This window comes from Syngnathus floridae, chromosome 6 (genome assembly GCF_059516105.1).
Source record: "Syngnathus floridae isolate MCC-2025c chromosome 6, RoL_Sflo_1.0, whole genome shotgun sequence".
Taxonomy (NCBI): Eukaryota; Metazoa; Chordata; class Actinopteri; order Syngnathiformes; family Syngnathidae; genus Syngnathus; species Syngnathus floridae.
Genome location: NC_142418.1, coordinates 12,843,224 through 12,860,235, shown reverse-complemented (window position 1 = coordinate 12,860,235; position 17,012 = coordinate 12,843,224). Strand labels below are relative to the sequence as shown.

General features: G+C 39.2%; 1 protein-coding gene across 2 annotated transcripts; it reads right to left on the bottom strand.

Annotated features, from left to right (window-relative positions):
- Positions 1-248: 248 nt before the first annotated feature.
- On the bottom strand, positions 249-15,727 carry cbfb (core-binding factor subunit beta). Of its 2 annotated transcripts, none has more exons than XM_088378647.1 (7): positions 15,264-15,727; positions 14,796-14,882; positions 11,685-11,801; positions 4,537-4,653; positions 4,288-4,383; positions 3,853-3,922; positions 249-956 (listed from the first exon to the last, which is right to left on the bottom strand). In XM_088378647.1, exons 1-6 carry the CDS (start codon positions 15,339-15,341, stop codon positions 3,893-3,895), a joined length of 525 nt encoding a protein of 174 aa, XP_088234773.1. In that variant the 5' UTR covers positions 15,342-15,727; the 3' UTR covers positions 249-956; positions 3,853-3,892. The 2 variants fall into 2 exon arrangements, with proteins under 2 accessions (XP_088234773.1, XP_088234771.1); XM_088378645.1 differs by having other exon boundaries at positions 249-951; positions 15,264-15,726.
- Positions 15,728-17,012: the final 1,285 nt, after the last annotated feature.

The window sequence follows — 17,012 nt, the reverse complement described above, 5'->3', positions numbered from 1 at the left end:
ATCAATGTTTGTTTTATTTTGGTGTTGATTAGCCGTGTCATGTGACTTTGAGTCACCCAATTATTCCTCATCTGAACCTTGTAAAGCGAGTGCTGTGATGAGAAATAGACCAGCCCATAGAACAGCCAACACAAATAGGTAGCCCTCAGTTTAGTTTCATGCAAACAAAATCCATGTGAACTTGACTTGATTGTATCACATAGTGCAAAACACAACCTGGATGACATGTTATGGACCCCCCCCACACACACCCCCCCCCCCCCCCCATAATTTTCCGTAATTTTTTGTTGCTACATTACCCCTGACTTAATGTACATTTTTGGATGGTTAACTCACCAATGTGGTCATTTGAGAAACACTTGAAACTACCAAAAAGAAAAAAAAAATCTTTTGGCCTCTCTCCCTCTCATCGACCTCCCTTTCATCCCAGCAAGGTGAATTTTGGTCTCAGAAAACAGCCGTTTTTTTTTGGGTTTTTTTTACGTTGACGTTCTGAGTTAAGGGATCGCAATGACCCAGTGTCATCTCCCACATTTATTCTTGATCAAAAATATATTTTGGGTATGTTATTAAACATATTAACAGCTATTAAAACCAAAGACAAGATTTTGCATGACTTGATCTTCAACTCTTATTTACTCAGACATTAGTCACATTTAAATGTGATCAAATACAGTTGTTTTTATTCTTTTCTCTACATGGTTCACTTTCGATTCAACTAATTACCTATATTCGAATGTCTATCTAAAGTAACTGTTTCATTTAAAAAAAAATACTGGAATATAATAAGAAAAAGTCTTCATTTCTTTTTAGCTAATTGTATTAAAAGTGAACGAATGCCAGCCTGAGTTTCCTCTTCTTTTTTCTGCTACCTGTCATCTTCCTCGGCACATCTTGTGTTCCGTATCAGCGCTGGCGATGTTTGAGCTAGGGCTGGGGTCTTGCTGTCGTCTGTACTAGAGTGAGAGGGATAAGAGGATGACAGGGAAGAGGGGAAATTTTCGACCAAGAAGGTGAAGGTGAAGATTTGACAGGGTAAAACAGAAAGAAAGATATGAATGATAGCAAGAAAGGATACACAGAGAGGAGAATTGCATTAAGTGCAAAGTTTTAAAATTTCAAATGCATCAGTCAAACTGCAAGTTTCTTTCACCATTTAGCTTATCGAGCATATCTAAATCAGTTCCACTTAGCACCACTAGAGGTTACAAGAGAGCTTATTAAAGGCACTTCTGTGTCGACGCGTTTGCATTCTGACAGATTTAGCAGGATGTCTGGCGCTAATAAACGCACGCGCACATACACACGCAAACACACACATGCACACACAGTGTCATTAGATCATCAGAAATTATTGGCATAACTTTCGAAGTATATGATGACAACGAGCATGGTTCATGGCCTGCTCTTGCAGTAAAAATACTTGCGGTTACGTGTTTACACTTGTGATAGCCGAGAGAATTGCAGACGGAGGGTGACGGGGAGGTGTGAAACTGGGCACAAGGGGTGAAGCAGGTAGCAGGACGACATGCAGACAGAGATAGCAAATGGGGTTATGAGTTCAACTGGAATGCCATTTGTGATTCGCCATAATAGCAACATATCGCACAGTCACACACTCAAGCTACAGGATGTCATGATACAATTTTACCTCCTACCAGTCTGACTGACTCGACTATCAGTCTGTACTCCAGGAAAAGCACTTGTCAGAAATAGAGTCCATTGCAGGCTGTCTGTCTTATCGTAAAGCACGATAATGTTGATTTAATTTTTAATTCTGTCTTCTCTAAATGACAATGTTCATTTTTTAAAATAAAAATACTTGCCGTTTCTGTTGTTTATGCTTTTTCACGGGGTGGTGTTTCTCTTTGCCGGAGCGAGCACTCTAATCATAAGGGCAAGGAGAGCTTTCTCTATCGATCTACACACAAATTGAAGCCTGCTAGTCCAGTGTTGCCTGCTTAACCACAACTCAATATTAGAGAAGTGAGCGAGTGTGTGTGTGTGTGTGTGTGTTTAGCAGTGCAGCAGCTTTGCTGTGTCTGCAAGTTTTGCATGCATCCACTTGAACAATACAAATGTGAGACGAAGCATGGGGGCTGATGTCGATCAATACTAATGATATATTAATGCTTTCTGGCCTAGATTATCATTTACCGCCAAATTCTCTTTCTGCTGTGTGTGTATGTGTGTGTGTGTGTGTGGGGGGGGGGGGGGGGGGGGGCATTGCAGCCATTAATCATTTTTACAGATCCCTTTGACCTTGAATACAGTAAGTGGCCTGAGTTTGGATAAATGAATTAAATTATGTTCTAGTGGATTGTTGTCTTCAACGAGGAAAATTAACAATTCAAGAATATTTTTCTAAAAATTCCTCAACTGATTATTTTGTGTATTACAATGCAATGTAATATAGAAATTAGGGCACTGTGAGACAGTGAAATTTTTCCAAAATTAATATATCAGGGTAAAACATTGTTCTATTTTCTGTAATATTTTCATATCTTCTTCAGGGTCACGGGGAGCTGGAGCCTTTCAGGATATAACACTGATTTATTTACTGATTTATTCAAACTTGACGCTTAAATAAGTTAAGCAACATTTACATGTGTGTAATTTGCTGTCTTGTTTAGGGTCTTTCAGGGATAAGCGATGGCAATTCTATTGATTCAATGGGAAACACGAGTTTTCTTCTTCTCTGTGCCTCAGGGAAGAAATTTGAGATCAGTTAGATGAAATGTGACCTTGAAAAAATGCCTGACTTCCTCCCTTTGTACTTTACTCATCTGATGTCTGTCTGCTGAGTGCCTTCCTTTCTCCCCTCTCTATTTTCTCTTGAAACATGAGCAGCCACTTTAGTTGGGTCTTGATGACTTCTAGTACATATTTTAATCTACTACTTTTAGGGGGAACAAGGTGGCGAAGTCAAGCGATCCCCGGTTTAACTTTTTTGGCTCAGGCACTCACTGTGTGGCATTTGAATGTTTTTCTTTCCTATGCTTGCAGGGGATTTCTCCCAAAACATGCACGTTAGGTTCAATTGATTACCTTTAATAGTCAATTAAGTAGTTGTTTATCTATTTTTGCTCCGCAATTGACTGGTGACAAGTCTAACTTGGACCATGCTTAAAGTCTTCTGGGGCTGGCTCCAGGTCAAAGGTGACCCTTATGAGGACAGGCGCTAAAGGAAATAGATGGACGGATGCAGGCAAGTGGAATGATAGATCCCTAGAGGTGCTTCTGAACCAGTCCTTTTGCCCTGGATGAGAAAAGTGCCCTTTGGAGACCATCTTTTTTTTGTCATTAATATTTTTTTTATATTTTATGTTTTAAAATTATGTTTGTCCAAACAAAAGCTGCTTTAATTTAAAATGAACAAGAAACTGAAGAATATCTTTTTTTCCCCCTACAACTGTATATTTATCAACTGTGTTTATTGTGTTAACAGAAATTAATCCATGAGGTAAATTTATCTACAACTGAGTTTCCTGATAGTGTGAATAGTTTTGCCATGGGGTGCCCTATTTTGGCTTGAGCACATGCCCTTCAAAATGTGCCTGGATAATTCTTTTAGCAGATACGTATGGTCTTGAATCAAGTAAGTATGCCATTAAACAAATTACGTTACGTGTAGTATAGTCTCTGGCATAGCTCAGATGTATTACATCAATTCAAATGCATGCTCAACGAAAGGCACATATATTGTCAAGCACGCAATGAGCCATTCCACAGAAACACAGCAGAAAATAACGGAGGACACACACATAAACATGCGCACACACAAATACACAAATCCCACTGACGCGCAAGATGGTTTAGTGCAGGACAGTGTGATAAATGAAGTACACAGACCCTGTTGTTTTCTGCTGGCTGTTTGTCGGTCTGTCTGTCATCAATCCCAGATTTTAGAGACCACAGGGTCCTAAAAAAAGAAGCAATTCAGGGTTCAATTTTAGGACGTGTACTTTTCGTTGATTTGACCAAAGTTTATAGTAAAGTGCATTGAGTAAATAAATATGTTTATGATGTTTATAACTGAAGAATAGAAGAATATTTGACATATATACGTATAGAGCTTACTGTAACGCAAACACAAAATACTTGGACATAAATAAAGGAATTTAAAAGAATAAAAAAATCATTTCCTCATAGAGATGTGAAAAATTGTCAGTGTAAGAACCCTTTTCTGATTTTACACATTTCAGGTAGAAAGGCACAAACATACTGTTACAGTAGTAAGTTTTACTGTCCGAGCATTCCTGAATTTGAAACCTCTTGCTCTCTCACCTCTAGATCCTCTCTGTGTGATCGCTCTCGCTCTTCAAAGTCTCTGGTTCTGCGTCGAGCCTCCTCGAATGCTGCCTGAGCCAAAGCGTCCTCATGCTATGCACACGCAGACACGCAAGCAACAATGTCAGAGCAGGTTACAAACAAGTTATTTTAGGAAAAAACCTGCGTGAGATACAGCAGTCAGAAATAACGTGCAGCATGTCAGTTGAGTTATCCACTATTTAAAGACAATATGTGTTGCGGTACCTGTGCCCTCTCGTCATCATATTCCAGGAATCCCATCCCATCCAGTCTTTGTAGGTCAATCCAACCTCTCCAAATCACGCACACTCCATTCAAGATCATCGGAGCCTTCAAATGGACCTGAGGAAACAAAGAAGCAAAAAAAAAATCTCGTTTCATTACTTCAACATAACCACATAACATGTTTTTAATCTTCTTTTTTTTTTTTTAATTGAAACGTGATTTTTTTGCTAAGCTTGAAACTGATGACGTCAAGATTTTTCTCATGCAAAAGACCGGCTAATTGTGTTAGTAAGTTTTCTGTGGTGCTTATGGTTATCAAATCAAGAATTTAGGAATGAATCAACAAAATCAAATATCATACATGCTTTTTTAGGGGGGACATGAGGGAGCACCAAGCGCCAGTAGTTCACTCAAGCTATTTTTGGAGGAACTCATACAGGGACCTCTTTTACCACACTGCTCAGAGGACATAGGGGGACCGCACCCCACGAGGTTGGCGAGGTTGTGGCTTTTAGTACAGTTTAGTACAGATGTGCATACGACAATGATAGAAGAGAAACATTTGTAGCAGAAAGGGTCAGATGGCTTCCAAATCGTTGAAGCTGAAGTAGAATGGTACTTTCAAAAGAAAACTTCATTTTGCCTGACAAGGAAAATGTGCATGTGTGTGTTTGTACTGTGTGTCTGCATGAGGGGAAAATATGCAGAAACGGTCCAACCACAGACTTCCTCTGAGAACCATGTCAACCCCCACTTCCATTTGCTAACGCACGTACGCACACATGCACACAATCGCGCACACACACGGACACACACACACAGACACACACACAAAGAAAGGGAGTTCAGCTAAATGTGGCCTAAAATTCAGCCTCCTACTCATAAAATGGAAGCGCTTGGTTGAAAGTTCATGTCCTGTACAGGAAATGATGTGCTGTTACCTGAATCCCACCCAGGGCTCAGGCTGGTACACCTCTTTATTTTCAAATGCAGTGATTAATTTAAAAAAATTGATGCAAGGGCAAGGGCATCAAATTCCAAATAGAAATGTTCCAACAGAGATTTGAACGCAGATTTCTTAACTGTCTTCAATTCCGCCGTGGTGTCCCTGTAGCTCCCCTCCAATCCAAATTCTTTATTTTTTTCTTATTTTCTGTTTATTCCACTCTCTATATATTTTGTGGGGATACTTTGCAGTCTTTTCTATTCTAGTTTGAAAAATTAGTAATTTTCCCAAATGGCATGATTATGGAAGGGGGAAAAACATTGTCAGAATAAATTAATAATGCTCTCATAATCTAAATTATAATATTCACTATTTCCCCAGAAATGTAATTAAAAATTGAATGATTGAGGGGAAATCAGTGATTTATGTTATTGTCATTAAATATCGTCATGTCAGCTAGTATAATGTCGGTTAAATTGGAGCAAATATGGTTGTAAATTTATTTTCGTTGTTAAAGCAAATACTACTTTGTAGTACTTCATAAAAACGTGTGTGTGAGCGCGTGTGTGCGAACGTACACGCATGAGACAGTGAGTGTGAAAGAGATCAAGAGTGAGAGTCCTCCCAGTCAGCATCAAACTGCCCATAAGACACAAAATAACGCCCACGAGCTGTGATAGCACAATAGGCATCTTTGTTTTCCAATTCTACAGAGACAGTATGTGGCCCCAACACATGTACACACTTTCATCACACAATCTCATGGATTTGTGCATATTCCGTCCAGTGTCCTTTATCTACAGGTGTTGTGTCAATTGAGCAATGAGTCACTCATGCTTTTCTTTTTCTTTCTTTCATTCTTTCTGTCAGCACTCCTGCATTAAAGAACATGACCCAAGTATTTATCTCATGACTCATCCCTGATTCACACACACGTTGCAACCCTTTCACAGCCAGCGACATGAACATGACACCAACAAAGTGCAGATGTCACGTCAATTGCGATGTTTGGTGACTTAATCACACTGGTCATGTGGAACTCAGGCTGGGGAAATTCTCTCTAGAAACTAGAGTTTTGAATTTAAAGTTAAGCTTGTTGTGAACAAACACGCACACATGCACACCGTTCCAAAGTCTCTTGTTTTTATGAAAGTCAATAGAAAAGAAATGGCCATGATTACTGTTTTCAGTCGCATTGTGTGAACCCACAGCATCTTTTAACCCTTTTGTAAGAAAAGTTTGTTCATTTTCAGAGACAAAGACTCAAAGTCTCAAAGACTCTTCTCCACTTTGTCAATGCCAACGTGTATCTTGGGCCAAATTAAAGCACTGAAAACATTTCCCATATGTTTTCCATCGCGTATTATAATGGTAAAATGGTTCAGCGGCAGTTTGTTTTTCCATTGTGAGCCTGTTTACATTTGGGTTCCTCTTTGAGCCAAGTGCTGCTTGTTACTTCCTATGGCTTTCACAGACATGGAAATGTTATGAAAATGAACACAGACCGTACATAGTCCCATTCACTTAAGTTTGAATGTGAAATGAAGTCACTAAGAGGGAAAAATTCAGTTTAATCCATTTCACTTCCTGCCAACGGCACATTTTTTACATGACATGGTCTATGCTATCATCTGACAAAACTAAAAGATTTGCTAAAAATTTGAACTCAAACAAAAATACACAGTGCCTGATACCCAGTTGGTAGAGTTGATATGTGGAGATGAGAGACCGGCAACAGAGCATTTGTCTGTCTCATTCATGAGTGTAAAAATAAGTAGGTGCGACCAATTGAATGTTTTCAAAGGTGGCAAATGTTGCATTCTTGGTAGGGTTTGTTCAAGGTTGCAAATAGTCACCAGCTGTTTGCTTGGATCTTTAATTTTGAGACAATAAAAATCACTTAAAACTGTTTGCAAACTACTGGCAAACCTTTGGTGAAATTCTGTCACCTTGAAAAACCCCAGAAGAACTCTGACAAGACTGCAACATTCACTGCCTTCCAAAACATTTGCAATTTTTTTTGTGGCTCAATGCAATAGGGCATAATAGGACATTGTTATTTTCTAGGAATATTTTATAAGTAATCATTTAAAAATATAAACAAGCAGGGATTTGTAAAAGTTAAATGTTACATATTGATTGTGAGAAAGCATTAATATGAGCAATGTCTTCTTATAAAGGAATCTTATTAGTTTGTATCAAACAAGCTCTTTGCATGAAACGAGTACAGAAAAAAAATAGCTCTCGGTTTCAAAAAAAAATTGGTAACCCTTATTTAGAGTCTTCAATGAACCTAACACACACTTGGGAGTGGAGGGCTAAACGGGAGGAGAGAGCAATTCCATGTTAAATATGAGTATGTCTATATTCCTTTAGCATATGCTCTAGTTTTGAGGTCAACTCGCCCCTCCAGAATTATGGACATACTGACCAAATGGTAATAATGTCGGACTCGAGTGACAATCCAGGTAAACAGTCTAGCATATTTCACTCCTCCCAGTTACTGGAAGAGAAGGACATACAACAGAGGAATGCAGCTGACACACACATGCTGGATGTCACACCAGACTGACCTCTCGTTGCATTGAAACTTGTGTCACTGTCAGTTGTTTGTGAATCTCTCCGACAACACGCATCATTTCTCTACGTGTAGAGAGACAATACCGGTAGTCCAACATGGGCACACAGAGAGGATGTAAACAAAGGATGTGGTCTAAGTGTGGGGCAGTGCATTGTGGGAACGGGTGTGGTCAATCATTTTAAGCCTAAGGAGGAAATATGAAACCTGGATGGCATGTGTTTTGTGGTACACGACTAGCCTTTGCTAACAGGGAGATCCAGACAGCAGCAGTAACAGAAGAAAGCAATTAGTGGGGGGGACTTTGATGATGTCACTGACGGATGAAGAACCCTTGGCACAGCTTCTGTTCCAAACACTTCTTATCTGACACCAAGGCCTTTCATTTAGTGATTCATTTTTACTCCTGTCATATGTTTGTGGCAGAGAGATTAATAGCATAGACCAAAAAAAAACACATGCAGCTAGATAAGCGTTCACTAGAAGAAAGAATCTGAACAGAGCCTAACTTAATAAAATTACAATCAAACATCTGGCATTTTCCCTTCTTTTTACATAAAGCATGGACCCAAAAAAATCAGACCTGTTATGTACGGAAAGGGGCTTAATATGTACCTTTTGTTGACATATTCGGAGATAGCCGCGATAAAACTTTAAATCACAACATTTACTGCAAGGTGACCCCACCTATTGTCGAAGGTCACCTGGTATACGTTCCAGCCCACCCGCAGCTCTATTGAAGGCGAGTGGAAATGGTATAGAAAATGTATGTGTGGGCAAATACATTTCTCAGTTGATCAGTAGGTCAGTGTTTAATTAAATCATAGGGCGCTAGCAACTAAATTGGCATGTTAACCATAACAGCACTGGAGAGTTGGTCGACTGAAAAGAATGATCAAAAACAGGATTCCTTTCTGCTGTTTTGTTTCCTCCAGACAAAACTGAACTCTGTTCAACATTCCTATCACACAGTTCAAAACAATCACAGAAAAACAGCCTCTCTTGTTTCAACCCTGTTTCAAAATCATAACCTCCACATGTGAGAACTGCACTTGTCTATTTGTAGACAAGAATGATGTATCAGCCTCAAAAATGCTGAAAGTGAAAATATATTTATAAATATAATGAGATATAAATAATACAAATTCTATTCACGTTTTACTTCCACAACTTCATATTATATTTTTATGAAGGCATTTAGAGATTTTTTTTTTAATAATCAAAGAAAATCCTGAAAATGGCTGTCTGCTCAAAATGTGAGCAAAGCTTAACCCACAGCTCAAAAACAATCTGCCAGAAATTAATTAACATTTCAAATATATCAAGATAAGTCCTTTTTTCCTGGAGAAAATCAGATAATTCTTTGATTTGACTAAAATTCGTCTTTCCTGAAGAAAATCAGAGAAACATTTTTGCAAATTCTTTCATGTGTTATTTGACTAAATGAAATCCGGTGTCTGAGATAAATACAAAGCAGACTATTGAGACGTAATGAATGCCTTCCTCTTACAACTATTCCTTTTCTTCTAACAGAGCATTGCCTCTCGAAAATAGCGGTAACACATTGACCTGTCTGTCTCCATACGTCATAATATTAACCTTGCATAAACAACAGCAACCTTATACTTCTATTTAAATAGTCAAATAATGTGTATGTGACTTTGTTTTTGCAAAACAACTGTGCAACTACTTTATGGTGATATTCCTGGCCTCATTAAAACTTCATAGAGCTGTGAGCACAGTTGAGGTAACAAAGAAGGCGATATCAACTTCCTAACACACACACACACAACACACGCACACACACAGCAATACACTGCATGTAGTAATCTTCCCTCTCTCATTCTCTCTCTCTCACACACCCAATTACACACTGCAACACTCATCAACACAACACTCAGTTGCAAACCATCAGTGCACTCGTGTTAAATAATTGAGATTAGTCCGTCAGCCCTGGGGCAAGGAGGTCCATCGATTCTACAGACTGCATTTTTAATGAGCTGCCAGCCAGCATGCATTTCAGCTGGCCAGTGTCCATGGAGCGGCCTTCTGACACACGCACGCACACGGACACGCGAGTGAGGTGCCAAGGGAGACAATTAACAATCACAGCAGTAGCGTTGCACTGCTCTCTGCACTAATGCCTTCTGGTCTCTTTAGGTTATTTAACTTTGACTCCGATTTCGACTGAACCCAATCACCCTCATGAATGGGAGCTCAGCAGTGATTCCACCTCTGTGATTTCTACTCATTGATCGTCACAACAATCGCTGGAAAGGTTGCAAGTGGATCAAACAAGATTAACATTTGACTCCGTGTCATCCAGCTTTCCTCCTGACGAATCTATATGGAAACGGGGATGGGCTGACTTGAATGAATACAGTGAAAAAGTACTTTGCCCTTTTCTTGAATTCTTGTTTGAGTTTTTTGCATAGTTGCTCACCCTTTAGTGTTCAACATCATGAAACAAATGTAAATATCAGACAATGATAACCCAACTAAACATCAAATGCTGTTTTTTAAATGCAACTTTCCACAGATGGCTAAAATGTGGCCCTCTTGGCCCTGTCATGTACAAAATAACAACTGAAATAAAGCAATTTCTGGCAACAAGTCTTTCACATAGTATCTGTGGGGATAATCTTGGGCCCTCGTCCTTGCAGAATTGCTTTAATTCTGCAAAACTGGAGGATTTTCCAGCATGAATGGCCTTTTTATGGTCCTGTCACAGCATTTCAATCGGATTCAAGTACCAACTTTGACTAAGCCACTCACTCCAAAACCTTCATTTTCTTCAAGCCATTAGTTGAATTGGCCGTGGTCAGTCAGTGACCTGCTGAAGAAACGAAGTCAGCCTCATCTTGAGGTCATAAACAGAAGGCTTAACATTCTCCCTTAGGATTTTCTGGTAAGGAGCAGAATTCATGGTTCTGGCAGTCACAGCAAGTAGATCCAGAGCATCACTCTGCTTTTGGGGTAATTTTTGGAGTCTGGTAAGGTTCACCACAGTTTCATAATTTATCCATGTGAGTGTGTGTGTGAGTGTGTGTGCATCTCCTAAAACTTTGTAAAAACCTCTACACCGATCAATGTCAATTACAGTATTTCTCGTCTGTTGATTTTTTTCCAGATCATAGCATTTTGTTTCAGTTTTTAGAAATATTTTCCAAACTTCATTTCGTCTGACAAGTTCTATTCAAGTGATTTCTTGCCTTAATTAAGTCAGGAGGTAATCAGGCTTAGTTGGGTGTGGTGAGTGAAAATGAACTCAGCTTAAAAAAAATGGATTAGACACTGTTAGTAATTCATAATTTAACAAGAGGCAAGCACTTTTTACACACAATGTGGTTGAATATGTTTTTTTTCTCCAGTCCGTTTCAAAGTGTGTGAGAGTGATAAAAGCATTACTAAGTACTACTAATTATACTAACCAATGCTCACTCTACATTACCAAAAATATATATATATATATTTTGGGACACAGAATAAAAACTTATGAGGTAAAATAGGCATTTTAATAAAATGAAATAAAACCATTTTGGCATGCAACTCACACCAGCACTTCCTTGTATGTGACAAACAAATGAGAGACTGTGCTTATGTTTGTTTATATATAAGCCCTACCTTTCCCGTCTCTCTCTCAAAGTCAACATACTCCCTCGTAGGAACCTGCCTCTGATCTCCATGCAGGTTAGCTGGAAAGAACTGGAGGGAGAGGTTGGTGCCTGTTGCTACAAAGGCCTGTGGAGAGGAAGAATAAAAGGACTGGTATTAGAGAGATAGAAAATGATGACAATCCTAATAGTTTTTGAAAGTCTGAAAAGGAAAATATAATCTATTAGTAGTATTGCAGAATTGTTTAATGCAGGGCTATTCAATTAGCGGCCCGTGGGCCACATGTGGCCCAGAACCAACCCCCGAGTGGCCAAGCCTGTAGTCCTACCTGCCTGAATTGAATTAAAGAGATGCAGAGGGTATGTTCTTTGGAAAATGTCAAAAATTCCTACAATATTTGATATCGTGAATGCAACATGCACGTAGTTTACATGACTAACGGTGTTGTTTTGAAGTGTGACTAGCGGTGCTAAAAACAGAAGGGGAAGAGACTGGATTGGAGAAAAAGTCTGTTTTAACTATGAAACGTACATATGCAAATATGTATGGTCATTTGATTTGAAAATTTGGCCCAAATAAAGTCGTAATTCAATAGCCCCAGTATAATTGATGTACCAGTAGATAGCGTTCAGGACATGCCTTCCAAAATATTAATTAATTGTTAATTTTCTCATAAATTGAGAAGAATTAAATCATATCGCCTCACCCTAAATATCAGCAATGTGTGCGGAATATGTTTTCTTGAAGTAAAAGGAATATGACATATTATTGAGTTCTGATGTTGGATACCTTGAGGCAAATTGTCTAAGCTTTTAAGGTGGAGTTCACTAAAGTGATTATTTTCTCTTTTCTGATGAATTAAATGTTCCAAGAATTTGACCTCTATTTGAAAAAAGCTTCAGGCTCTGCACGGAGAACACACTTACACATGTTTTCTTGCACACGTGCTGAAAAACAAATGCGATTAAAAATCGATTGAATGCACTGCTCTGTCAGAGTGCAACGATTTGTACAGGCAGAACATTAAGTAAGAAATTTCCATTTTTATGCATCTGCGTGTGCGTGTCTGTTGTCTGTGTGTGTGTCTGAGACAGATCAATACTAAGGGCATTTCGGTTGGATCTTAGCTGGCTGTGTATGAATTATGTACGGTGTCATAGTTGAGAGGACGAGGAGAGAAAGTCTGAATTTAAAAGATAGGGTGAACATGTAATGAAAACATTGAAAATAAAATCATAAAGAATGACACGCACATGCACACACAAGCGTCACACGCGTGCACGCACACACATTTAGAGAATCTAAGAGCACCCAAGTCCTAATTTCTACCCTATTGGATTACAACATCTGACAGTAATTTGCTGCCTACTACTGCGAGAGAAAAGGAGGCAAGGAGTGACTGCTTGAGAGCAAAGAGAGGGAGGGAAAGACAGATGGAGTGGGTAGAAGGAGGAACACAGAGAAAGATGAGAAAGAAAAATGGAGGGAACATGGGCAACGGCAGTAAGGAGGAAGAAAGAGAAGTTCAACGGAAAGGGGAAGCGAAATGGAAATAAGATGGCAAGCACGGCATGAAAATCAATAGTTGTTTAAACGCTGACTCATAATGAGCTTCCAGAATGTGACTTTGAATAACTGTCCCGTCTATCACATTTTAAGATTTTTTATCGCATTCACGCTAGGTATATGTACCTTTATGGCAAAAGGCGACGAGACTTATTATTCGTTCGGATACATCAAATGTAATACGAGACTTTGATACACAGTGCATCCATACGACTTCATTTTTTTCTTAAATATATTTTACATTGTACCTTTTGATGTACTCCTTATATTGGATAGACATGGTTGGTTGTGCCTAGTGTACCTAAACAATTGGCCAGTGGGTGTTCTCCAAAAGCACCAACTTGATGAAGATCTGGCTGTGTCTTTGCATCTGCTAGTTGCTCACACTGATTGTGAAAATAGCACGGGGTCTTTTAGAGATATAGCAAATCAGTGACATGATGTCACGGCTGCCGACGACTAAAGCGTTGCCGTCAATTTTCACAGCAATGAGGGAGTTTATAAATACAGCAAGGACAGACAGCCAGACTCATCCATGGATGAAGAAAGATGGCAAAACTAGACGGGCTCTCTTACTCTCCCCCTGCAGAGATGATGATGTAAAAATACAGAGGGAATACAGTGTGGTTTTGCCAAACTTCACAATATTTTTAGGACATAATTGATTGGACATGATTTTAACAGGCTCAGTCAGTCTGGTGGCATAACAAAATGAATATATAAACCTATTGAAGGCCACATTTATGTTTTTAGAGGTTGTTCTTTACAGAAGAGCTGAATTCTATCAGCTCATGAAATGATCCATATGATTACACTTAGGATTTACTAATTAACTGTGATACAGTTTGAAACTGTTTGGTGTTAGAATTCCAATTTCTAATTATCCTCACTTCTTTATTTAGACCATGTACAAGCAGCAGTTGTTTTTCAGCTTCTTCCAGAATACAAGTGAAGAAAGACAACAATGATAATAATAATAATAATAATAATAATAATAATAATAATAATAATAATAATAATAATAATAATAATAATAATAATAGTAACTGTGATAATTTGGTCACTTTAATTGTGTTATGAATTTGTCGAACCATGACTGGCGAAAGCACTACACATAAAAAAACAATACAATTAATTCCAGATCAGGAAATCAATTTCAAGCTCTGTAAGAAGATATATATTTTTTTGTACATCAAACGAATGCTTCTTTTCTTGTTACCATGTTTACAAAGACATAACACGATACTTATTAAGAGCAATATTAGTCCAATTTGTTGCCCAAACAGTGTGATGCAACCATAATCTGTCCGAGTAATCACATGTTTGATGTCTGGGTGTGCTTTTGCACAAAGCTGACACACATGATTGCTGGGATAAAACAAGAAGTAGCTGTCAAACCTGATGAAATGATGGACAACTTGACTACTTCCTGGTGCAACTATGCAATTATTCTCAAAATAGTTTGATTTTTTTTTTTTGGTACAGTTATCATTACATTACATTAATACAAACAAAAACAAACAGTCAGACTGTGTTTTGATTTGCGCTACTTACTATTTCTGACCGTCCATCTCTGCAGGCGTTCTGGAATCGGGCTTGTCTCTCCTCATGGGGTCTGTCCCTGAAGCCAGTGTATTTAATCTGAAAACAAAACATCGCAATCTTGAAAAGCCTGGCGACAATATACGCTTTCAGATAGGCAAAGTCAACACCTAACCTGCTTTTTCAAGATAAACCACAGGAATTTGGATTTAACACCATCGTGCTTTGGTTCCAAAAGAAAAGGAAAGGAAAAAAATCTGAAGCAACGTTCATAACTCTTCATTTGAGGTTAAAATAAATGAACTTTATGTAGACGAATTTTCAAGAGGGTCAAATAGCACGTATGGTAATTTTATATATATAAATATTTTTTCAACTTGAGGCCATAATTACCTGTATTTGCAGAGCATCAGACTTAGTACAAATACATTTAATATCAGCCAGTCAGTATGTGTGTTTATTTCCGCCGTGCGCGCTCACCTCACACTCCCTGCTCAACTTGCGGAAAAACTCCTCATTCTCAAACTTGCTCCTCTGGTCCGGAACTACCCGCGGCATCTTTCCCACTGTGGATTCCTCACTTTTTCCCCGCTTTGTCCCCCCCTCACCATCAACCAAAAACGAGCCCGCGCAGTCAAACTTTTTATGCTGTTGTTTCTTCGAGTCTTTCAACTTCCCTTCCGTGTGTTAGTCGGCTTGGGTCTTCCTCCTCGTGTGGAGAAATTTGTATCCTTCTTTCCACGCGCGCGTGACTAATGATTTTTGCTGCCCCTATCGCACCCTCTTTCTCCTTGCCTCCGAGTGCGCCTTATTAAGTGACCCACGTAGACAGAAAAAAAAGCTCAAGATCAATTTGACCGCGTCTCTCTCTCTCTCTCTCTCTCTCTCTCTCTCTCTCTCTCTCTCTCTCTCTCTCTCTCTCTCTCTCTCTCTCTCTCTCTCTCGTTCTACTCCCTCTCAATGTCTCTTGACTAATCTTTCTCCCCGAGCGTCTTCTTTCTCTACCTGCAACTTTCAAATGCTCCTCCCTCCGTGGGCCTGGCCAAACTTCACACATTAAAGCCCCCGTTTCTTCCATTCTTATTATTATGATTATGATTATTAATTATTATTATTATTATTATTATACAGTATGATAGAAGCCGCCTATGTAATAATGAATGATCACGTGACGCCGAGGTATTTTACCAGTATATTATTATCAGGCGCGCTCGTACGTTTTATTTATTATGGTAGTCCACAATGTTTAGTTGTGATCATCAAAATGTTTACAAAAGCCAAAATGACTAGGCGCAGTCACCACGAAAATAAGAAGTCAGCAAAAGAAGAGCCCATCATTTCGTCACGATGGCTTTTCAAATTTCCGCATGGCCGTGAAGGCACCCAACGCAATTCTACTTCCTGGCTCCGCGGAGTCGCTCTTGTGACTGAACACCCAAAATACCAGCCGCCCCAACGCCCCCGCTACCCCCATTCACAACAATAATACAACGACACACGCTGCTCGGCAGGTCACTGCGCATGCGTGCGGTCCCGAACCGCAAACTTTATGGGATCCATATGTGAGGGGCGCACCAAGCAGGGACACTATTTAAAGGCTCCCCCCACAGCAGAGTGGAACAGACTTTTTGAGATGGAACGTTTTTCAATTGCCTGTTTAAAAATTAAAACTGTCAACTGCACAAATTTTGTTTCTTGTGCAAATGTTCAAATGTGCTCAGAACACAGTGTTCTTTTGAGTTGGTGGAGTTACTGTATTGCTAATGTGATGGGCCAGTGGAATAATCTAAAAATATATAATAGAGAAGCTATTTAAACTAAATATAGTAATAATAATAACAATAACAATAATTATAATAATTAATTGATTTCTGTGGCGGCACAGTGATGCACTGGTTACCACGTCCGCCTTGCAGTTCAGCCATTGCGGGTTCCATTCCCGCTCCGGCCCACCTTCTGTGGAGTTTGCATGTTCTCCCTGTGCTTGTGTGGATTTTTGCAACATTCTTTCTCGATCTAAAGCCGTATGAAAGTTTTGAAACACTCCACCCTCAAACACACATAAAAGTGTTTGGAAGTGAGTTGTGTCCAGTCAACTGTGTGAATATGAGACCAGACTGGATGCACATCAGAATTGTTCACGATGGTAACCGCAGATTATCTGACTAATTGATGAACCTCTTACTGCATCACCAGCTAGAGCTGTTAAATCACTCATGCACTGTTTGG

Excerpts from the sequence above, each read along its gene's own strand:
- cbfb (XM_088378647.1), bottom strand. The coding sequence starts at position 15,341 with ATGCCGCGGGTAGTTCCGGACCAGAGGAGCAAGTTTGAGAATGAGGAG. Across the intron at positions 14,883-15,263 it reads AGTTGAGCAGGGAGTGTGAG|ATTAAATACACTGGCTTCAG; the intron begins GTGAGCGCGCAC and ends TTTTGTTTTCAG. Across the intron at positions 4,654-11,684 it reads TTGAGAGAGAGACGGGAAAG|GTCCATTTGAAGGCTCCGAT; the intron begins GTAGGGCTTATA and ends TTGTTTCCTCAG.